Raw genomic sequence first — 25,243 nt, 5'->3', positions numbered from 1 at the left:
GCGTCGATGTGATCGTCTCATTTACCAGATGTTGCCTCAAGCTGTCGCCATCCAGCTCAAGAAGAAGAAGTCGGTGGGTAACTCATGGCTGAGGTCGGGATTCTTCCTTCTGTGTCGGCATTAGATTGAGGATCTACTGTACACTGATGACCACAGGATGTCTTGTTACCTTCGCAAGTTTATTTTATGACTCGTTGATCTATGTATCATAACTGCTGAAAGTTACTGATGAGTTAATTTCAATAGCCTTTGTTGGACCTGTGTATAGGGTACTGAAATATTTATGGTATGACGTCCCGGTCCCATTAGACAAATTTTAACTTTAGGGTAAATAATATTAATACTCTTGACTCAGATTCTTGAATATATTTATCATATCGCCACTTATCAGGTTACTAGCCGTTGGGGCGGTTTGTCTATCCAGTGTTAGTACAGTACAGAAGGAAACCGGACTCGAACCCTTGACATTGGTGAGAGATGCCACCAACCCGCCATTTGTGCAGCTTCAGTATCATTACCATATACCCGTGTATCTTACAACTTGTCGAATAAATATTACCAAGCTTATTCCAGTCCATAAGTTGACGCACCTGTGTGTATGTGTGGCAGGTACCAGCTGAGAGCTACAAGGCGGTGTCTGTTTACTTTAGCGACATCGTGGGCTTCACCACACTCTGCTCCGACTCGGAACCAATCCAGGTATGTCTCCGTCACCTGGCTGACTGTGTCATCTCTCATATACCTGACTATGTCGTCCCTCTCACACCTAGCTATGTCATTCTTCCCTCATATATAACGGGGCTATAAAGATTCGCAAAAAAAAAGAAACTTAGAGATTGTGAATACGAGATGTTGTTCTGAGATATCTATTTGAATAAAATTTACCAAAGTGTAGGAGAGAAAACACCCATTATGTAAAGTAAGTACTGTAAGTACAGTCACTCAAAACAATTACCTGTACTTGGGGGTGATCGATGAATGTCAGAATGAACACTGTGACTCCTGTTGTCTCGGTAGGGTTGTCAAAATCCTTCGTCCGTTGTCATATTTTTTCAACACAATTTTGTATAGATAGTTTTTGGGTGACTGTATATTATCAGTATTATGACTGGTATTTGACAGTGGTTTAGTCATTTACTTCTTAAGAGGTCCATGTTGGCTCCTGCAGGTGGTGTCGTTGCTCAATAAACTGTACAACATGTTCGACTCGCGCATTGAGAACTTCGATGTTTACAAAGTGGAGACGATTGGTGATGCTTACATGGTGGTGTCCGGCCTTCCCCACCCCAATGGTTAGTACCCACCCCAATGGACAGTACCCATCCCAGTGGACAGTACCTACCCCAATGGACAGTACCCATCCCAGTGGACAGTACCTACCCCAATGGACAGTACCCATCCCAGTGGACAGTACCTACCCCAATGGACAGTACCCATCCCAGTGGACAGTACCTACCCCAATGGACAGTACCCATCCCAGTGGACAGTACCTACCCCAATGGACAGTACCCATCCCAGTGGACAGTAACCACCCCAGTGGACAGTACCCTCCCCAATGGACAGTAACCACCTCGGCTGCCCTTGGATAGTAATATAGACAGTCACTCAAGACGACGTGTATATATTACTGTCTTCAGTAAACAAATACATTTACTGGTTGGTTAACGGAAGCATCATTATGGATTTAATCATTGAACTACTTAAAAAAATCACAAACATTCATTGACTCATTCACACCTCATTGTTAATTCTTAATTATATATATATATTCGAATCTTTTTATTTCTTTTCATTTATATTACAGCATTTATTGTATCTCTCTCTCTCTCTCTCTGTTGGTATTTAAAACAGTTTTATTCATTTCTTTACTGTTATCATACACTGGCGTCTCCCTCCCTCAGGGCTGCGTCACGCGTCAGAGCTGTGTAACATGGCGCTGGACTTGATAGAGGGCGCCAAGAGCTTCGAGATCCCACACAGGCCCGACAAGTCCCTCTTAATCCGTGCTGGCATCAACTCTGGTCCCTGTGTGGCTGGTAGGTTAACAGTGTCACAAGTACACTGCCTTCACTACCCTGCCACGCCTGCCACAAATACGCTGTCTTCCCTGCCACCAGTACCATACCTTCCCTACCAGACTACCACTAGTTCCCTGCTTTCAGTACCCTGTCACGCCTGCCTTAAGTACACTTGTCTCCCCTACCACCAGTACCCTGCCTACCCTGCCACCAGTACCAACACTTCCTATATAGGTAAGTAAAACAAGGTCGTCTCTATTAAAGATTTACTTCTCATAAATAAATTTTCAGTGATACACAACTTGAATCACAAACACCCGTGAGGTGTTTCACGACACTAGGGTGTGTGTGTAATAATAATAATAATAAACGGTTTATTAATAGAGTTGCAGCCGGTGGCTGAAAATATACAGACTTACATTTAATTTAGACATAATGATATAATAAGAAATTGAATACATTTACAGGGCTGTGCAGTACATAAATCAGGAGTTGTTTATTATTTTAACAATAGATGGGATGGTGCTGTTCTTATATCTATCGGTGTGGGCTCTTATGGGCTGAATTTTGTTGTAGTGGCGGACTGCGCTAGTTGGGTGGGGGGCTGCAGGAGGTGGCGATGGCGAGGGTGGTGCACTGGTGCAGTAGTCCACTGCCAAACCTTTCCAGTGCTTGGTGGTGGAGGTCACTGAGGGATGGCATTTCCAGGGTGGAGAGAGCGTTGGTGTAGCCGGAGTATTCTGCGCCGAGCATGATTCTGCAGGCCCTTTTCTGTACCTTCTCTAGCTGACGTTGTTGGGTGGAGTTGAGAGAAGACGACCAGGCTGGTGACGCATACGTTAGTTTGGGGAGATTAAAGGCGTTGTAGATGGTCCTCAGCTCTGGCGTGGGTGTCCCAAGGGTGGCCGGTAATAAAGTCACAGGAAAAAAGTCACAGAAAAAAAGTCACAATTTTGGCTAGGAAAAAAGTCACAGGAAAAAAAGTCACAATTAATTTATGGTGGCCGGTAATAAAGGTTAGGTTAGGTTAGGTTACTGAAACTGATTGACATATTAACCTTAAAAAATGTGAGAATTCGATAGTTAACTTTTTTTTTTTTCTGTGACTTTTTTCCTGTGACTTTTTTCCTGTGACTTTTTTTCCTGTGACTTTTTTTCTGTGACTTTTTTACCTGTGACTTTTTTACCTGGATTCGTCCCAAGTGACCTAAGTTTTCGTAGTATGTAGAGACGGTACGAGGCTGCCTTGACTGTGTTATTTACATGGGCCTTCCAGCAGGGACAGGTGGGGGCTGCGTCCCATGGGAGGCAGCGGCTGGGGGGAAGGAAGTGGTTACCGAGATGAGTCATAATGAGGTCAAGGGTGGCATTGCCATGTGTGGGAAAGTCTACTGTTTGTGTAAGGTGGAGGTGTTGGGTGATGTCACTGATGTCTAACTCATTGAAGTCACCGCATATCACTAGTTTAGCACATGGAAATGTGGATCTCAGGGAGTCAGCAGTGTCTATAATATGAGTAATCAGTATATTGGCGTTTGGTGCGCAGGGGGGATGATAGCATACACAGACAAGCTGGGGTGGGAGGTGGGAGTGACCTGAACCCACAAGGCTTCTACATCTTCAGGTACATTAACACCTAGGGGTGATGGTTTGAGGTCACTGTCTGTGTGTGTGTGTGTGTGTAGTGTATTTGTGTGTGTGTGTGTGTGTGTGTGTGCGTGCGTGTCTGTAATGTCTGTAGTGTGTGTGTGTGTGTGTCTGATATAATAACACTGATGCTTCGACAACGGATCATGTGTGTAGTTACCTTTAAGATAATAGTTAAGTTATGAAGTAAATGGACTAATAAAAGGGGTTAACCTTTATGTTATGACGTCATTAATATCACTAATGGAGTTACCTTTATTGGTGATCTTTGTTATGACGTTATTAATATAACTAATGGAGTTACCTTTATTGGTGATCTTTATGACGTCATTAATATCACTAATGGAGTTACCTTTAGAATAATCTCAAGACACAGTGTTAGGTGGTGTGATGCTGTGACGCCCTTGTGTTTTTCAGGTGTGGTGGGCACCAAGATGCCGAGGTACTGCCTCTTTGGTGACACTGTCAACGTCGCCAGCAGAATGGAGAGTACTGGAGAAGGTCAGTGTTTCCCTCAGTCCATCTTTTCACTTTTTTTATCTTTTTTTGCCCCCCCCACCCAACCCCCCCACCCAGCCACCTCTCTTCTGCCATTCACTTCTAAATTAGTTCCTCCTCTTGTCAATCGTTTTCTGTTTCCCGCCGCTCGCCCACTCAAGCCTAGCAAACCTTCATCCGGTCTATGGTCGATACTCCTTTCACTTCACGACATGTCCTTGTTACCGTGTTCTTTTCTTTATGTTTTCTCAATATATTTCCTTCAAGTACATAATTTCTACGCTATCGAAGTAATTCTTCCTTTTGCTTCTACAATATTCATGTTTTACAGCAGTACTTAACTTATTCCAATAGTGCCTTGGCTCTAAGTCTTTGTGTGGTGTTGAAAATAATGTTTTTGGGGTATTCTCAGGGAAATAATATACTGTAATTTATTAGTTACTTCAAGGGAAAAACTGCTGGAACGCTGTGTTCTTCGTTGCCATATTCCACAGTTGGTCCTGAATGCGTTTGAACTGTTTTTGCTGTCTGCTAATGGAAGCCTTTAGAGGAAAATCAGCTAATGAGAGGTCGTTTTACATTATCAAAGATCAATAGTATTCTGTATTTGGATTTGTGGGAGTGTGAAGTGTAGACGATTGTGTTTTCAGCAGTAAGGTAAGCTGTCAGCAGTGTGGTAGGCTGTCAGCAGTATGGTAGGCAGTCAGCAATAAGGTAAGCTGTCAGTAATAAGGTAGAGGCTGTCAGCAGTATGGTAGGCTGTCAGCAGTATGGTAGGTCCTATACCAATGAAGTAATATATTCTCAGTGAAGAGATAGATTATAATAAGAGTTTGTTGTTGTGTACAGCCATGAAGGTACACGTTTCCCAGTCCACCAAGGAGATACTTGACCAGCTGGGCGGCTACACTTGTGAGTTCCGAGGTTACCAGGAGGTCAAGGTCAGTGTAAACCAACCCATGTCACCCTCTCTCCACTCAGGTTTCATCCGCCTTACACCTAAACTTCACTTTATCTTCACCCACACCTCCCTCTCCCTACACCCACACCTCGCTCTCCCTACACCCTCACCTGGCTCTCCCTACACCCACACCCTACTTCTTATATCATCTGCCATCATCACCTGCCACTTTCTCTAACACAAACCTTATTACCGCCTCACTCAGCAGGGTCCATTGCTCACAAGACATGGCCAACCTTTGTTTTAAGAATATTACGCTGTTAAAATCCTAATAATCAAAATGTCAAAGTTCTGCCAGCCAAGGAAACCTATCAGAAATGTGATTCAATGATAAGAGGTAAAATTTTCAACTCGTATGTCTGTATTGGTTGATGTTGTTGCTAAATTTTGACATTCGATTGACTGGAATTAATATGTATATATGAATGTATGTATGTGTGTATGTATATAATATTATGTATGTATGTTCTGTATATAACATGGGTGTGTATGATGCAGGGTAAGGGATCCATGCCCACCTTCTGGCTGACGGCGGGGCCCTCAAACACAAGCAAAGGCATCAAGATCCCCATTGGTAACCACTGACGCACTCACTCCAGCACCAGCCTGTTCACCTCCTACCTCACCTCGCCTGTCCAGTCATCACTGTTCACAGCTGCAGCCGTCAGCAGTGTTCACAGCTATTCCAGTCAACTTACTCGACAATTATCAAATCTGCAGTTACCAAAGCTATTTTAGTCAGCAATGTGCCTAGCAGTTTATTAATGTCCACAAATGTTATAGTCAAGTGTCCACAAGTGTTCCAGTCACATTTGTCCACTAGTGTTCCAGTCAAGTGTCCACAAGTGTTCCAGTCAAGTATCCATAAAAGTTTCGGTCAGAAATGTTGACCAGTATATACCGTCCTCTGTCGTGGGCCGCCCGGCAGAAATGTCATATTCTTTTCTAGCTGATCAAGTGTTCATGTGTCAGTGCAAGAGTACAGTAGCATAAGTAACCCACACAGTCGCTTGTAGACATATTTTTATCGGCGAGTTTGTTTAGCATACGATTTAAGCTGTTTACCAAAGGAATTATTTATATCTCCGTAAATATTAACTTTTTTGATAGGTTGTGAATGGCCGGTGTGACAGATTTTCCCAGATGATTGTTCCCTCACCACAGCTCCTTCCTGGGCCAGTCTTCACAAGTATCACATACGGTGTTTTGTTTCGTTTGTCTTTAATGAATAATCAACGACTGGGATGAAGAGGTAGCTGAAGAACAACACCACTGTGTTTACTCTGATTTAACTTCGGTTTTTAGTTAAGTAGTATTAAGAGTAGACAGTTTTAACGTGATGTGTCAGTGAGAGATAATAACAAGAGCCAAAACTCCCACCGCATATCAGGATTCTGTGCCAAGTAGTTTATAGAAGTTTTAGCATTAAATGACACTTTATTAGAGTCGAGAGTGTTTATAAGTCACAGGCGGCCCTCTCTTATACTCAAATATTTCCCGTACACACGTGAGGGTCAGGGTGAGGAGACCAATTATAGCCGACTCCCCGAGATGATATTTTTGTCCGTCACTGTCTGTCTTGTTTTGATGACAGGGAAGTAGGACTCACTGATTTAGTCTGATGGGGAGAGAACTTTGACGAACATAACAAGTTTGTCCCTCCTAAAAAATAGAGAAGGAAATTGATACAATGAGTTTGTCCTCATTAGCACATAATGTAAGGTAGACATAGATACTTATGTAAAAGAATTTATCAACGATAGTTTATACATTGGCACACGTGCAGGAAGCATACTTAGGGATAACTACTAGTGTGTGTGTGTGTGTGTGTGTGTGTGTAATAATAATAATAATAATAAACGGTTTATTGAAAAAGTTTGCAGCCCGAAGGCTGAAAATATACATTGGACATAAATGACTTATTACATACATTGGTGGTTTAACAAAAGCCTTCATTAGAGAAAGGTGAAGGAAGGTGTGTGTGTGTGTGTGTGTGTGTGATTTTCTCTTGCAAGTGAAACATTTCTGAACACACTATAGTGAATTTTACCGCCGTAAATTTTCTTACGTTTGAAGGAACTCTAGAGAATTAAGACTAAAACACGCATCATGCTTCTAGAGGAGACGTCGGACCTCTGCCTTAAGACCTGTCAGATTCAGGTTCTTCAACTGTTCTTATTTGTGTAATGTTATAAGAACAACACCTTACTTGTGGCTACATACTGGCCATGACCACTTCCCATAACTCTCATTCAGGTTTCTCTCACCATTAGAGAGCTTTTACGGGTTTATATGGATGAGGGGGAACAATTGTGTGTGTGTATGTGTGTGGGGCCTCTGTCCTTCGTGGAATATACTTTTGCCAGACTGCTGCTGATGAGCGAACAGTTTTCATATTTTATCTCTGGTATGAAAGTAGGTGAATGATACATAAAATATTTGTTGCATTATTAATAAGATTATAGTGAGTGATCCCCACTAACACAATGTGGGGATAAGTGTTGTGCCACTGTAGTGGATTTCTCCCCTACAAACGCTGTTTGTCACTGAGTAGCCGACCCCGCGAATTTCCCAGTGTATGCCTCGTGGTCTGGGTCAACCAGCGCCGCCATACATCACGGAGGTCAACTACAAAGCCACGCCTACCCCCGCTATTTAAGACCTGACCTCGTGGTGACCTCTCTCTTCTTCTAGCTACAGCCGCAGCAAGCTACACCACCTCCTCCGCCGCTGCCTGGCGGCCCTTGCTCCCGCCGGCGAGCATGGCGACCCACAAGCTGTCCTCCTCTGAGCATCCTCACCAACCAGCTCTCTCTACATCACGCTTGTAACCACGCTGCCACTTCCCAGCACCAAGTTGCATTGTACATCCAATATAACATGTATACAGAGAGCACATTGTGAGTTTCCTTTCTTCATCCCGCACCCCACAAATGGTAACCCCGGAGTGATGCACTCACAGGATGGAGGAGAAAGAACCCAAACATCCCGTACCCCACAAATGGTGACCCCGGAGATTCGCACTCACACAGGATGGAGGAGAAACAGATCACGCTCCCAGTCTTCAAGCAACATGGAAGACTGGCTTATCCACCCAGAAGCAGCTCTCATTGGCTCTACAGCTACTGTCTCTAAACCTCAGGTTAGACACCTTAGAGCAGCACTGCTTCTCTAAGCAGAAACCAGCTCCTCTTCCTGCCCCAAGCACCACTTCCTACCGACCCCAGCACACCCGTCCTGCCTCAGACGCCGCCCCCGGCCCAGCAGTACCCCCTGCCGCTCCTCCTGATGCAGCCCCTGCTCCCGACGCGGCCCATGCGCCTGAGTGCGGACCAACACACCCCTCTTTTCTCCCTCAGGTACTCCCTACTACTGTCCTGCACCCTGCTGCTGTCACGAGCCCTCATCCGCTTCTGCTGACGCAGCCCTTGCTCCTGACCCAGGCCCACACACCCCAGCAGGTGCATCTGACGACTCTGTACCTGTCGTGAGGGAAGCACAACATTCATCGCCTCCACACACCCTTTTTCTCCCTCTCTACTCCCACAGATATTGTGTATCTAGACAGTTGTCTCCTCTAGCGGCCGGCTCATCCACGCCCTCGCCGTTATGGCTCACATGTGGCAGGCAACCCTGCAGACAACAAGTCTCCTACACCGCCTGGAGGGAAGGAGGGAGTATTGTAGTGGATTTCTCCCCTACAAACGCTGTTTGTCACTGAGTAGCCGACCCCGCGAATTCCCCAGTGTGTGCCTCGTGGTCTGGGTCAACCAGCGCCGCCATACATCACGGAGGTCAACTACTAAGTTACGCCTACCCCCGCTATTTAAGACCTGACCTCGTGGTGACCTCTCTCTTCTTCTAGCTACAGCCGCAGCAAGCTACACCACCTCCAACGCCGCTGCCTGGTGGTCCTCGCTCCCGCCGGCGAGCATGGCGACCCACAAGCTGTCCTCCTCTGAGCATCCTCACCAACCAGCTCTCTCTACATCACGCTTGTAACCACGCTGCCTTCCCAGCACCAAGCTGCATTGTACATCCAATATAACATGTATATAGAGAGCACATTGTGAGTTTCCTTTCTCCAACCATCCTGAGTGTGAACCCCAACAACTCATACCCCACACCACACACTCGCCACCAACCTAGTGTGGAGATCGCTGGTATCCATATATTGTCTTTTATCTACTCTTTTCACTTTTCATAATAATGATCCAAGTTGTAGTTACAACCACTTAATAAAAGGAATTTTAAATTTGTTTTATTTTTACCTAATTACTTCAGGATATTAGTAAAAATAAGGCAACGACAAGAAGAAAAAATCTTTTTCAAAGGCAGACTCGCCCAGTGTACCCAAATAACAATACAAGTTTGTAATACTCGGGAGAAAATGTTACATGGCGCAAATTACAGGGGATATTACCTATTACTCTAGGGGAAGGAGAAAATCCATTCAAAATATATATTTACTCAGTTACATCATGCCATCACACTACATTAATGCCTGGAATAAGAGCATAAATTATTTTAATATTCCTAGAAAGTAGAAGGTACAATAGTGAATATAGAGTCCTGCTACTGTCACAACGCATCCTTAATTTTAACAAGTGTTAGTGAGAGGAAATGGCTGAGGAACAAGGATGCTATCCTGTTCTGTGTGACGCCGCTGGTACTCACCGAGGCACGGTCTACTGTACAACGCTTTCAATCACTTGAATCTCAGATGATTTACTGAAGAGTTAGCGTGGGAGTGGACGTATTGTTAGTTAATGTGGTTTTGTTGCAATTGTTTTTGATGGCATTGATTTTGAAGTTCTTAGGTAAGCCAAGGTGAGGAGGAAATGTTTGAAGCGGTAGAACTCCTCTAAGAGTTTTTGTCAATTTTTTATTCTTAACATAATGTTGACTTTAAAATGGTACCAACTGGTTCAATTTAGGGTTGATATAAATGACATGTTTATTAATGTAGTTTGTAAACCTTTTTCCTCCATATTCTAGTATGGTTCTTCCCTGAACATTGACAATTATTCAAGTGTAAAAAAGGGCTTAACTGAATACTTAAAGACATACTTACAGTAGATACAAGAATTCTTAACCTATGAATTACTCCTGAACTTACACTACAAAATAAGTACAAAAATCATATATTCTGTGACATATAAGATACCTGGACATCTCTTTGTAACTCACGTTATGAAACAACAATGTATACAGTATAGGGGACGAAGCAATTTATACAAGATCAATCACACTGGGGACACTACCAGCACACCAAGCGAGTGTTTGTTGCGTTCATGTCATCTTTTTCGTGAAATTTGGGATGGGCTGATCAGGTGTCCTCTCAATTTTTCATTCTTTCATTCTGCTCTTCATTTTGTCTGTTTGTCAGTCTTTAATTTCGTTCACCCGCCCTTCCGTCCCTACTCAAGTCTAGGTCACCAGTCTGTCCATTAATCCGTCTGTCTTTTTTTTTGTTCTCCCGTCCATCTTTATCTCCATTTGTGTATCTGCTTGTCCTTACTTTTCTCTACCTGTCCGTCCTGCTTTACACTCGTCCGCACCCTTGTTTGTGTATCCATGTGTCCTTTATTTCTGCCCGCCCGTCCGTGCTGCGTCCTTTCTATTACTGTACTGTGTGTTTCAGCGACCTCATCATCGGGTAATAAACTCCAGATGATTATAGCATCAGGTGAGTGTTGGGCGAGAGACACAGCTGATGTAAACATAATATAAAACAATACCTGAATGAAGTAATCAGTTATCAACACGTCGAACTAGTAGAGAAACATTTATATGTCGTTGGTCGTCAGGCACAGTCTAATCGTCGAAAATTTTCTTCAAGACGTCGGATGAGTTCTATATTTTAGTCGTTGTTACGAGGATATCGCCGTGTCGTTGTCGTGAAGATGTGGTCGTCGTAGTGGATGATCCCGTTGACTCGTCGTTAACACAAGGCCTTCCAAGTAGGTAAAACAAGTCTTTAATATTATATTGTCGTATCGGCCGGTGTGTTGTAGTCTGGCGGAGCTGCTCGTTGCTTATTCATATTCGTCATCCTTACTAAAGAGGCAGTAGAATATGGCCACCAACAACATGATAGCTGTAAAACAAGGATAAAAATATTATTTAATCCACATCCATTGATTTCTTTGATAAGTTTTCCTCTGACATTGATCTATATCCACGAGTCCTACATTAAGAGGACTCCATTGCTATATCAGCTAGTGCGGTACGCATTAGGCTATATGTTCCGTGTACTCAATATACTAACAAAATATTTAATCAATTTAAACTTTGTGTAAATGCTAAATTAGATTTTTTTCTTTTCACTCTGCTTTATCATACAGTTCTCGTTCATGAAGCGATAACAGTGGTATTTCTACATTACAAAAACAGCCAAAGGGAAGGTTGTAAGAAAATGTGTTCGTTATACTAAAAAAACAGAGGTCAGGTTAAGTTTAGGATAGGCTAAGATAGGTTAAGATTCGTTAGCTTAGGTTAAGTTAATTTAGGTTTGGTTAAGATTCGTTAGGTTAGGATAGCTTTCAGTATTAGTGAGTTTGAGGTATATACAAGGACGTGAGGAGGAGTGAGAGCGAGGTACTAACTCCCAATGACGAGGATGATGGGTCCCAGGAAACTCATGACTGCCATGCCCTGGATCATGACCATGAGGTAGGAATCCGTCGGAGCGTAGGCCAGCACCGTCAGGATGAACCCAGACACGAACAGCGAGAAGCCCAGGTAGGTGAAGATAAGCAACGGCACCTGGCCCACCGTCGGCTGTAGCAGGGAGACAAGACCGCCTTCAGTATAGAGCTGGCATAAATATGATTAGTACATAATGTTCATCACTGACGCTCCCACTTCTTGACTTGGGGAGGAGTATGGCCTTAATATTACTCTATACGTCCGAATTAAACTCAAACTCGGTGGGTTTTTCCTAATTAAGATTCTCGTCAGGGAGGTAGACCATTTCTGTGCCTCAATGGCCCTAGGCTACGGTGTGGAGTCAATTAAAGGACACCACTAGAGCCTGTGTGGAGTCCTCGTGTCCTGCCCCTTCAGTAATTAGCTTAAAGAACAAACTGTAAGTACACCGAGAGAGGACCATGGTGACGTTTGTTTACATCACAGTTGGCCAGAACCAGTTAACATAGCACACGATTGTTGATAAGAAACTTGTAAAGTTAATACTCCACTTATATGATCACTGAGATATTTTTTTCACTTGTGTTCAGTGAGACATCGTGATCAACTGATTTTTCCGGGTAGGTGGCTAGGTTAGGTTGTGGTCCACTTAACTTGATAGCGATGTTTGATCATAATTATATTCATAAATACATGGGGAGGGAGGAAAGGAATGAGAGAGTGAGAATGGGAAGGGGTGGAAAAAAGAGGGAGGGAGGAAAGGAGGGGTGGAAATAAAAGGGGGGATGGAGAGGGAAGAAGGAAAATGTAGAGGGAATGAGGAAGGAGGAAGGAAAATGTAGAGGGAATGAGGAGGGAGGAAGGAAAATAGAGAGGAGGAGAGGCAAAAAGGAGGGGGTGGTAGTAGAGTGAAAGAGGTTACCACCTTACCACTTGATTTAAACTGGAACGCATACGACAATTTGTTGGTGAATGAACACACAACCAGTTTACGTTTCTTATGCAGTTGCTGCCCCTGAGGCCACATACATCATCGTCAGATAAGACTTAGTTTAAAGAAAGCGCCTGTCTTGTCCCTTGAAGAACGCCATGATGATTAGCGAACGTACAGCACCCGTATCTGTGTGTTTTGTGTGTGTGTTTTATGAAGGAGTGTCACTTTTTTGTTGTGTGGGAGTGTGTAGTGGTGTGTGTGGGAGTGTGTAGTGGTGTGTGTGGGAGTGTGTAGTGGTGTGTGTGGGGGAGGGCAGAAATGCTAGATAAGTTACTCAGACAACAAACAACATTGACCGTAATAATGTTCATTCGCAAGAGGCTTAATTCGAGGGATCCCACACTTCACCGAGGGTAGGAGGGCGCCACACCTTACCTTGGGGGCGCCACACCTTACCTTGGGGGCGCCACACCTTAACTAGGGGGCGCCACACCTTACCTTGGGGGCGCCACACCTTAACTAGGGGGCGCCACACCTTACCTTGGGGGCGCCACACCTTAACTTGGGGGCGCCACACCTTAACTAGGGGGCGCCACACCTTACCTTGGGGGCTCCACACTTTACCTTGGGGCGCCACACCTCAAGGGAACGGTTGCATCGTACGACAAATAATTACTTCATTCCTTCGTGAGAACAACAGAAGCTCGGAGGTGTGTTGTCAGGTTAGTGGCAAAACTATGACTTTAGCCACGGAGGAGAGTAATGAATGGTGGAAAACACTCGCTCATATAGTACATGTAGGTCGTTTGCCAGTGTTTCTCCATTATGGCCGTGAAAAGAGTTTACTGAGGTCGCGAATCTTACTATGCACTTAAAGTCTAACTTCCTTTGACGAGAAACACAAACCCTTGAAGTTTATTGGACATAGACAATGATTAGCACGTAAGAACCTTGGTGCTAATTGGCTCAGGCCTCCTGGAGTCTGTATGTCGTGTGAATAAATGCTGGAACGAAAGACTTCTATATTTATATCCACATCTAACCCAGCCTTTTCTAAACTATTTGTTTAGTATACATCGTTAATTGTCGTCGTAAATGAATAAAGGCGACAACGCGGCCCTGGAGCCTCAGTGCAGTGGAAGTAATGAGAGTGAGACAATGGCCTGCTGGGGTGAGGGGTGTGCAGTAAACCTCGTCATCATTACTTGCTGAAAATTAAGTTTTGAATACCTTACACGTTTATTATTACTATGTTATGACATTATGTTAATATTGTATCATGATCGTAAAAGCCTTGGTAATGAGGAGCTCAGGTTATGTCCTGGAAGAAACAGAGACTGAGGGCAGTAGAGTATCGGTAAAGTGAAATCACTGCCCTATAGAAAGGCTCGTGGTACTCACCGGGGCCTCAGACAAGTCGTACCCCATCCTCCTTCTCTAGTCTGAAACGAAACAAAAGATAATGGGTTAAATCGCGTATAATCATCTTAGAGTATATAGGTTAATTAACATTCATATTCCTTTGTTAGTCTGTACACCTTGGCTTAGTAATGATAGCGCCCCTCCCTGAGTGCTGAGACAGCTAATGTTCCTTACCTCATCCTTGTCTAACACACACACACACACACACACGTTGTGATTATTGTCTAGAGATTTTAGCTCAGAAGCTTCAGTTGATGGTAGGTTACTGTCCTTGTCACCCCCAACCAATACACATCTACACCATCTTAAGTTACTTGTCGCATATGCTAAGGTTGCAGCTTGGGAACGGTATTGCCCCACTAGTAGGTCGAGAACAACGAGTCAAAGTATGAGATCTCACCAAAATACCTTTGTGTCGTGCTGGGGTTTACAAAATTTCTTCCTTTACATTTAATATCTACGTTACACATGGAACTTCCGTGTGCCATCGCCTCTGACAAAGTAGTGTTCACACAAAATGTTAATGATGTGGAGGTCAGCAAGATATACACACCATGAACTACTACCGGGAGCGTTTCATAATATCCTGAAGATATACAGTACAGTAATATACAGTTATCACCAAAAGGTCCTCGGGTATCCCTGCATGAAACTATAACATAACGTTATTACACCAGATACCACCAAGGGGTGCAGCTGCTGAGTGTTTACAGTGTTTACCTTAGTATAAAATATATCGATGAAACCCACTTCAATACTTCCACATACAAGGCTTCCATACTCCGCAATGTATCACCATGAGCGCGCACTGTATCTTGTAATATATTGCAACATAAATGTGTTGTAGTTTGTATTCTCGGTACACTTCTTACATATCCCGTTATTGACTGATGACGCACTTGAATGCACAAAAACAATGTATAATGGAAAGTTTACTGCTAGGCTACTCATCAGATTCTGTCTTTAAATACGTAATTGACTCATCCATAACATCCTCGTCTGTACAGTATACTACTGAGGCCAACTTGACGATGGTGTACACTGCTGAAATTATTCTTGAAATAACTGGGAAGTAGACTCAGCAGACGGCAAGTGTCCTCAAGCTTGGGGGACAAACTCGTGACGCCATGTTGTGCGTCGCTTGGTGGTGCCGACAACAGGTCGCTTCTCCAAGACTCCGGGAACCACCAACAGTATCTTGCAGTAGCGGCGGGGCGCGGCTGCCTCCTGCATACCCCTTGAATGTATTCGTATACTCAGTAAAACACTTACCACTTCAATAATTCGACGCTCGTGACTCTAACACAACACTCACATACACTCCTTCAGCAGGTCGTGCCCACAACTAGTCCAGGTGTGTCTAATCAGCAGTTACCAGACTTGGTTATCAGCGTTATCACCTGCATGACAAACCCACCACCACATCCGTGTTTCAACCCACACATTACACACTTCCTCCAAGTGTTTTTAATTGTCTGAACATTGCTATAATGCCCTTACCCAAACTGACGTAACTATAATCAATTAAATTAGGCAGTATATAGATGCTATTGATGTTATAGGCGTTCTTATACTAACAGTCAGTTTACTAAGAAATCTTAGATAAACTTCAGGAAGATCAAAAGTTACAGTACACAAATTCTCTGGATCCATGCAAGGTCCTGACCGTACACTTGAAAGTCTTATGAAATGCCCACAGTTAGAATGCAAACCCGAGTAACTATTTCATTGAAACGATAGTAATATTTAAGTTATTTTATTTACGGAAATAATTACATGTAGGAAAGTTATTATCTTTAAGGGAATTGTCGTGTTACAGACGTCCTACGATTTTCTCCATACATCGATAATTGATTTGCTTACAGACAAAAGCGATATGAGCGTAAGGCGTAGTAAAATCCCTCACTGGCTCCTATCTGGGATCTTGTTTGACTGATAAAAAATGCCCACTAGCTTGACACCGGTAACTATGATGAAGAAATGTCCTTATCCAACGACGGTTTGTCTCTTACGGTTTTGATGACATTCTGGCCACAGTTCTTTGTTTCAGGGCCAATTTCAGGAGCTATTGCAGGAAGAACCTCTTGTAAATTCGGACTTAATGTTTTTGTATAATCATAGCGGATTGTGAATTGCTATAAAGCGGTTTGTGAGTTTATACATAATGGGCTGTGAGTTACTATATAATTGCATGTGGCGATACAAAGCGGATTGCGTGTTGTAACTTGCCATCGTGAGTATGTTAGGAGTTTGTGGGCAGCGCCATAGATCAGGGGTAAAGAGAACACCAAGAGCTTAGAAGATAGCGTAATATCGTTCGTTGATAAGGCGATAAGATTACATAGCTTTCACCAACCGTCACTTCCATAACAAAAATACCTGCTTTAACTACACCCTACACCTACCTTAACAAGTCCAAGGTAACTACACTCTCATACATCATTGAAGTATTGATTTATCCGTGTAGTCAAAATATGATATTTAATGATATTTACTATGAAATCTAAGAATTTTTAAGAGAATCTATAATTTTGAGAGTTAGGTCAAAGAATGATTCACATTTTTATTTCCCATATTCCATCCATAATTATTGTCTATTTTACTGTTGTTTTGGATCACCCTGGTGATTACACCCTAGCTTATTTCACCTGAAGATTGACCAAACTAACGCTACCTGGGGGTTAGGATAGGATAGGTTAGATTTAGGTAAGGTTATTATTCAGGTAAAATAAACTTGGATTTTAATCATCAGATGATTCATTGTTTATATTGTGTATATCTATTTACTGCATTTAAATGTTTTCACTCATGCAAACATTTTCTCGTGTTGGACAAGTTGTGTCTTGAGAGCTCACACTCACAACACTCTCTGGCAGGTTGTTTCAGTTTGCCCTTCCAGTGGTGCAGAGGGAGGATAAAATAAAGAGAACCTCTCACAATAATTAATTTTATATGGATGTATTGTTTAATATAATTTCATTATGTTTTCTACCCTCACAATAAAGACAGTCCATTTCATAAATGAGGTAAATAAAAAAATCGTCCTAGGAAAAACTATTTATATTGGATAATATTATGAAAAGGTAATTTATAAATTAAAATTTATATTCACGTAAAGCTAAAAGTATTTTTTTCAAAACCAAATACAAGGTTATTATCATATATTATGTTGCATGTAACACAACAGTCATATGTGGACAACATCTTCCCTGTTTGTTGTGATGCGTCTTGTTATGGAAGATGTACGATGGTTATGCAATTAATGAATACCGTAGCTTATTAATGTAAGGCAAACAATATTATATTTATGCTCTAATGTAACGTATAACTAAATTTAGATGCTAAGCCAATGTAATATATAAACTGTATAATCATAAAGAGAAAAACTATTCAAGAATATTCTCGAGTACTTCTCACACTGGAGGCTGGAGGGTGGTGTGGGTGTGGGCAGCAGCGGCGACAACTTAATAATATAATACTGTAACGATGGCAGAACCTTCAGCAAAGTTCATCTTTAAGAAACGAACCAATAGGCCTGGTGGAAGCCTACGGAAAAGAAAAGTTGGGAGTGATAACAGTAAGAATATGAGGACTTGACACACAGTCCTGTACCTGCTGAGGAATAACCTGGGTTAAAGCTTGACTGACCCTATTAGAGTGTTTCAGCTGTCACTGTATAGCATAATTTGGTATTGTTGGTCAGTTAAATGTATTTTGGTAATTGTATAGGACCAACCCGCGGGCGAAATTGATGAAAACCAATTATAAAAAAGCCGGATTTTCATTGTTATATTATAGTGGACACTGTTGTAGGTTGTGGAAATATGTTAAAAAACAGATATTTTTAAAATAAACGCTACTTAATATTTGTGGTTATGAAGAGCAGACCTAACCAACCAAACCTACCTACCTAAACTTAACTAACTTCCCCGGTATATTAAACAGAAAGAACTTACTATAATATGGTGAAATTTGGGGCATTTTCTGGACCTAAGATGATACTGCAGCCCTGGCGGGTTAGTCCTACATATTAACCACGTTTTTTGTATACCTGAATTGAATTGAAACAGTTTACTTAACCAGAAAAACACAGATACAGAGTGGACAATAATAACAATATTAACATGGCTGAGCCAGTTGAGAACCTGAGCTCTTTTTGAGGCACCTGATATATACTATACATTTATCTCAAGGAAGTATTATGTAACATTTAGTATCATCTGGAATAGTACAATAGCATGGTGGTAATAAGAACATCTCATAATGTTACCACGGTTATCACTTGTAATACTTATGTCTATATACGGTATTTGCTGAGCCAGTGTGAACATGTGTGATGATATTAATGAATGAATATATGTATTAATTCAAACAAATTGTGCAAATAGAAGTAATCGATATATTAGAATACAAAGTGGCTCTGTGGCCATAATGTTACATCTACCTAGCCAGCAGGCTGCTTGACTATGATATTGCATTCTTAGAGAATAGAATCCATTTCATTCAGCATTTTGTATTACAGTGGTGAGTTTCTCGGTGGGTGAAACTTTCTCTAACCCAACCTAGTGGCCTAATATTATGGCCACGACAAACTAGTTCTTCTGTCTGAGGGATTGTGCACTTATTGCCAGTTAGATCCTGGGAGACTTATTGATAATATTATTGAAGTATTGTAACCAAAGCATTCCTTAGCCGAGGTGTTCCTCTACTTAAGTTTGTCACTGATCCTAGTTTTGGACAAAGACCTGGGTTTCTTTATATAATGTAATACAATATTAAAGTGAGAGTGTTAGTGGCTAAATTACATATACTGTATGGTACAGTACTGTATTTTGATTTATGTGCATAATTGGTAGAGGACATCTTGTTTTACCCAATCTAATTACAGCACTTGCTTTTGATCTCATAGGTAGTAGTGAGGATGAAACAAAGGTAGTCAAGAAAGTTAGGAAATCAGATCTTTCAAACCCCTTAGTTCAACGAAGTAAGAACAGAAGTCGAGTACGTGAAGATGACCACAGCTCCGGCGATGACAGTGACGATGAATTAAGGTTGGTAAAACATGATATTGATATTTCAGGTGTTTGCACCACATTAGTTTTACAGACAAATACCTTTATAAGATATGCTGGAATATGTGCTTTCACTCAGCTGTCAGTCCAGGACCCCAGAACTAAGGGAGCAGATCAGGGTGAACCAGTATCTGTACATTGACTCTTCTGTTTTTCCCATATAGTTCATCCAGGCATCACTCACTCCAAGATAAACCTGGTGCACAGCAGGTGATCTTACTTTTCACTCTATTTGCAATTTCTTCGTCTCTGTGTGTTTGAACATATAGTAAGGTCTTGCAGAGTGAATAACTGATGAATGAGAATTTGATTGAATGAACTTAGTGCCTTAAGGTATGAGCAAAATTATCAGTGAACCAACTCACATACAGTAATTATAATATTCACAGAGTGGGGCTAATATTGTTACTGTTATTACTGTACCACTCTTTATTAACTAAGGTCTTAAAGGGTGTAACAAGGAACATTACACTAGTCCATCAACTGTTAAAACTTATGGGAGATGGAAGTCTCATGTATTTTCTTTGTCATTAATTGAATAAACCACTCAGGATAGTGCACTCATTGTAAACAGGACTTAAGGGAGAGTATCCATAAAGTCAGGAACCCTTAACCTGGGGAGTGTCTGTATAAAGAACTAAAGATAATTTTTTTTTCAAGCCGTGAGAAAAATATTACATTGTTTAGTGAGAAATATACAAGACCTAAGTTGAAAGAACAAAGGCACATAATTTCTTGTCCTCTTTCTAGTGCAACGTACAAGTCTCACCGCACAACTGAACGAGAAGGACCAAAGGATATGGGTGCAACGTCCACCATCCAATTTGAAACGGAAAAAGATCGGGACGCTCAGGCTATTTATGAGAGGACGCTAGAGGTCAATAAGGTGAGTGTGATATAGTAAGTAATTACTGTAGACCTACTTTGATGGCATATTGCCCTTCATGACTTCATTGCTTTACTAATTTACATTTCTGATAGGGGAAGGCAGCTGATTGTTTGGTGCTAATATAGTGTGCAGTCTACAAAGATATCTTTAGCCTAACCTAGCCTTACCTAACCTGACTTGACCTAACATGACCTAACCTACATGTCTTGAAGACCGCACACTATAGTAACACCAATTGTTAATCCCGTATTAGTTTATTCGTCATTGGTGATTGGGTCCTGTGTTAATACAGAAGGAAACTATACAGGTAGTATCCAAAGAAAACCTGTTAAGTTCAGTAAGGTCACACTGGACCACACTCTTCTCATATTCAACCTGGGAAGTAGGGGTTAGAGGCAAGTGTGCTACCACTGAACCACCAGTGTCCCTAACAATTAGGTTGGGGTCCAATGTAGATAGTAGTATATGGGCTGAGGGCAGTAAACAACCCTACTTGAATATCATCAGCTGTCTGTGACAAGTAGTGTATCATAGGTGTCATCCTAATACCATCACTTGGGGGGGGGGATTAGTGCAATAGTTACTAAGGATTTCACTGAGGAGCTTAGTATCAGGGTATATGCCTCATCTAGGAGTACAGTTCAGTAATACTTCTTGAGTGGAGGCTAGATTCAGGCTTTCTTGGATTTGATTCCTGTAATGGTGGATTTGCTTGCATTGCTAGGCAAACACTTGGTCCCACTGTTCATTTTGCCTTTTCCAAATTAGTGCTCAGTTGAATGGAAACATTTTCCATGACTAAAGAAGTGTGCCCATAAGTTTTAAGTCACCTTTATATAAATTTTCATAAAAATATAGACTATCTTTACTATATAAACACGCTAGTTTTCATTTTCCCCCAAAAAATGTTTGAATTAAGAAATACGCCTGACCTAATACCTTGCATTTCGGCACTTGGGGGTCATAAAATGGATTTTCTTCAAATTTCATACAAAGGTACTACTTTACATGCTGAATGAGTGTCTGGGTTCACAATTTAAAAAGTTGAGTAATTAGTGTTAATTGATGATCTTTGAAGTAAATAAAGATATTTAAAATATTATAAAGTCAATTATGCTGTGCTGGGAAAATATTTGAGATACAATTCATATCATTACTCCTCCTTACTCATATGTTTCAAGTGATCTAAAAACTGAAGCAGTGATGAGATGTCACTTTTGTAAGGGTTCTTATTTTGGTCCATTTGGGCTTTAGTTTCACCAGCTGATTTAAATTTGTCCAAATTATGTTCTGTTTTCAACTCCAAGCCAATTGGCTGCCTGTATTATGCAAAGCTACCTGTCAGTTGGCTTTGCTCGAAAAAGAGATTTTTAGAATCAATCTTGCATTACTATCTTTATGTCTCTTGTATAGTGAGTGTGCTTTCTCAACAGGAAACTAGAGGGCAGATGGATGATAAAATCTACCGTGGTCTAAATAACTACAGTCAGTTCTATGAGAAGAAAGATACAGCTCAGGGCAATGCAGCCAGTGGGGGAGTCCGCAAAGGCCCCATTCGAGCACCCGATCACCTACGAGCAACAGTAAGATGGGACTACCAACCTGATCTCTGCAAAGACTTCAAGGAGACTGGTTTCTGTGGCTTTGGAGGTATGGTACTACAGTATAATGTAAAAAATTTTTATTGCATATCTTATTCTTAAGTTGTCATAATTCTTACATTATTTATTGAATAACTACATTTAAGTCTTATTCAAGGTTGGAGAAATTTTTAAATTTAATAATTTTGGCTTAACATAATTGTTGTTTGCCATTGTTCCCTTGGATAAATATGTAGCAATCCAAAAGTTTAACTTTAATTGTTTTGATTTCTAATTAACAACTACAAAAAATCAAGAAAATTGCCAAGAAAACATCTACTAAAGTGATAATTGTTTCCTAGAGAAGAAAAACCATAGGGTAACTGTTAACCAGAGATAATTATTATACAGTTTAAGGCAGAGTAAGATTCCTTAGTGCTGACTCAGAAGCTGTCACTGCATAAAAAAAAGAAAAAAGATATTCCCTGCTAAGCTAGAGGTGCGATTTCCACTGTGGCAAGGGCCTTCGTCTTGTTAAATTGTAATCTTCATACTGTTCTGTATATCATCTACAATTCAATAGTTCAGGTTGTAGCTTGTGTATATTTTTTATCTTGACTTAAGGTCACTTATTCTGTTATATTTATAACTTAGATTTATCATATGGACATACAGTATATAGAAAATATAGAACAGTTTCAATAATTGGTGATATACTGTAGTTGCATGACCACCCAAACTGTGGAGATGATTAGACTCTGACATGTTGAGGAGGACTCTATTTTCTCATCTCTGCATTGCATGTCAGAGAGATTTTGTAAATACGTACAGTATTGCTCATATTTGAATTTGAGAAAAACATACACAGTGCACTGAGAATATTTTCCAGTGTATTATGATGGTGTTAGAGTAGCAATGTTGTTTAATTAACTGGAGGCTCACATCCCCTGATATCAAGCATTATGATAATATGAATAGTACTCATCTTGGCATTACAGTATTTATATGCTTATGATTGTTTTGTGATGCTGTTTACATTTGATGTACTCCTTGTAGAATAAGAAACTACATTTATGATAACCAGAGTACTGTATAGTACAAGTAACTTAACAGTACTGTATGTCTTGTTTTACAGATAGCTGTAAATTTTTACACGACAGGACAGACTACAAGTTGGGCTGGCAACTGGAGGTAGAGTCTAGTAAGCAGAGAGGAGCAGACTGTGACTCAGATGAAAATTGGGAAATCCCAAGTGATGAAGAACATCTCCCTTTCAAGTGTTTCATCTGCAGACAGTCTTTCACAGATCCAGTTGTTACCAAGTGTAGACATTATTTTTGTGAAAAGTGCGCCCTGGAACATTTCAAGAAGTCCAAACGTTGTTATGTGTGTAGTGAAAACACAGCTGGAATGTTTAACCCAGCCATGGAAATTATTGCTAGATTAAATAATGAGGGTTCAGATGGTGATTAAATATTAATATTTTTTTAGTTCCTCTCATCATTATAGGAGATCAATATCTGGGGACAACAGATTATCTTGGGGTTTTAGAGGGATAGTAATTCTAAAAGCAGTTTCATTATATTTCATGCTAGGAACCATAATACAATGATTACTTCATAGTTTAGCTAGTACAGTATTTGCATGTTTGATGTTAGTAGTACAGTACATGAAGGTTAGCTAAATTTACTAACATAACATTGTCATTCTGCACTGTTCTATCAGAGCATTTGTGTTCATTTAATAATCTGAGTGACTGCTATGTTTTAAATAATATATTTTTAAACTTTTATGTCTGTTCATTCTTGACCTTGTGTATTAATGTTAATTTATTTAGATAAAAGTTTAATCTTTTGTGAATTAACTGTAATTATCTGATAGCATGGTGTCCTGGTTACCATCAGGTAGATCTGAAGGAAGTTTAATAGCTGGATGCCCTTGCTGTCACCAACCTGTTTTCACAGAGTGAGTACCGGGTATTATATGTAGGACTTTGAAATGTTCTCTACTGGTGAGGCTGGGTCATTTCTCCATGAGTTAGTCAAAGATCACCTTTCCTACCCACAAAAGAATTTGTTTGGTTCATCCATCTATAACTACGGTACATCTTTGCTTGTAAGTGACAGAATTAATATTTATTATAGATGATAGAATAATGTGCATTTAATAAATAAGCTAAAACCCTCGCTATGTTAATCAGTGTGTGGCAGAAACAGACCCCTCTTAACCTCCTAAGCATACATAATAGCCAAGCAAGGGTAGAATGTCATCAACCTCCATTATGCAGTTTTCAAATTCTGTTGTGTTCCATGGTATAAAGTCTTGACAAAGTCTTTTTTATCACAACTATAAAATTCACGAGAATTGTTTAGTGGCAACGAGTGAAAGGTAAATTTTCATACATAATAAAATGTTAAATGTCTCGTTTATATGTAATTTGCGCCAGAAATGCCATTGAAGAAAATTGTCTTGGAATTGTCAAAATTACTGATTGCAACTATAAAATTCCCATGATTCGTTTAGTGGCAACAAGTGAAATAATACGAGTTTATCTTTCAGATACACCAAATTTACTGTGTGCAGGCATTCCAAGCACCTGTTAAAAATGTGTGATAATTATCATTATATACAGTCTCTCCTCGACTTACGACAACCTGTATAAAATATTTTTCACCTTATGTAGTTTCGAGTCCCGACGTTAGTGATCGCTCTGTGTACCGGTACTGACAAAATTTTCATTTGTAATTTCCTTTAATATATATATATATATATATATATATATATATATATATATATATGCATGTATGTATGTATGTATGTATGTATATATATATATATATATATATATATATATATATATATATATATATATATATATATATGCATGTATGTATGTATGTATGTATGTATCCACAATAGAAACGTGGATAAAATAATTCTTGATAAAATCATACAGTACAGGAAAAAGGGAAACAATGGAGCACCTCAGCTTTCGTCTTTATTCAAGACATCTTCAGCGGCAACTGAATTACAAGGACTGAGAGAGGCTTATGTAAACAGGATGACCTTACAAACATGAGGTCAGGTCAAAAATATGACATCCACTAATCCACACACGACCACCACCACAAATATAAGAAGAGCTTATAAGAATGGGCGATGTAAATAGTCATATTAAGTTGGGTAAAAAATATGAGACCCACTAATCATCTATCCTACATCTACCTCAAATGCTTTCTAAGCATTGTTAACCTTGGGCCACTGACAAATAAATTTGTGTAACATATCAGTTTTGTACTGACCATTACTAAGGTTTATAGAATTAATTTCTCTAAGCAAACTTGATTCAACCAGAAGTCTTTCTGTGACACATGATGATTTATACACTTATAAACTGTTTTCCAAATCCATGGGATGATTATTGTTCCATATATGAACGAACAGTGCACTGCTTTCAGATGCTGTTCTATTATTGTACTTGTGCTGTTTAATTCTGAGTTGTAATGCTTTCCCAGTCTGTCCTACATAATTTCCATTACAATTGCTACATGGGATGCAGTAAACACTTCCA

At 40.6% G+C, this 25,243-nt stretch overlaps 2 protein-coding genes across 3 annotated transcripts in view; both read left to right on the top strand.

Moving 5' to 3' along the window:
• The window catches only part of LOC121861389, a 21,416-nt gene extending 14,413 nt beyond the window's left edge, over window positions 1–7,003 (top strand). The window contains exons 10-16 of one of the 2 annotated variants that reach the window (XM_042359059.1): window positions 1–73; window positions 610–699; window positions 1,169–1,292; window positions 1,902–2,252; window positions 4,083–4,166; window positions 5,013–5,104; window positions 5,623–7,003. The exon at window positions 1–73 is cut by the window's left edge and continues 50 nt beyond it. In XM_042359059.1, the coding sequence (XP_042214993.1) occupies window positions 1–73; window positions 610–699; window positions 1,169–1,292; window positions 1,902–2,252; window positions 4,083–4,166; window positions 5,013–5,104; window positions 5,623–5,709 (901 nt within the window). In that variant the 3' untranslated portion in view covers window positions 5,710–7,003. Of the gene's footprint in view, window positions 74–609; window positions 700–1,168; window positions 1,293–1,901; window positions 2,253–4,082; window positions 4,167–5,012; window positions 5,550–5,622 lie in introns of those variants that run through there. The other variant, XM_042359058.1, reaches the window with a different exon arrangement.
• A 10,532-nt stretch (window positions 7,004–17,535) lies between these two features.
• On the top strand, window positions 17,536–23,464 carry LOC121861388 (E3 ubiquitin-protein ligase RNF113A-like). Its single transcript, XM_042359057.1, has 5 exons — window positions 17,536–17,708; window positions 19,041–19,182; window positions 19,954–20,089; window positions 21,526–21,742; window positions 22,808–23,464. Exons 1-5 carry the CDS (start codon window positions 17,618–17,620, stop codon window positions 23,143–23,145), a joined length of 924 nt encoding a protein of 307 aa, XP_042214991.1. The 5' UTR covers window positions 17,536–17,617; the 3' UTR covers window positions 23,146–23,464.
• Window positions 23,465–25,243: the final 1,779 nt, after the last annotated feature.

This window comes from Homarus americanus, unplaced genomic scaffold (assembly GCF_018991925.1).
Source record: "Homarus americanus isolate GMGI-L3 unplaced genomic scaffold, GMGI_Hamer_2.0 scaffold24260, whole genome shotgun sequence".
Lineage (NCBI taxonomy): Eukaryota > Metazoa > Arthropoda > Malacostraca > Decapoda > Nephropidae > Homarus > Homarus americanus.
The sequence above is the reverse complement of the archived record's forward strand: the minus strand, read 5'-3'. Positions and strand labels throughout refer to the sequence as shown.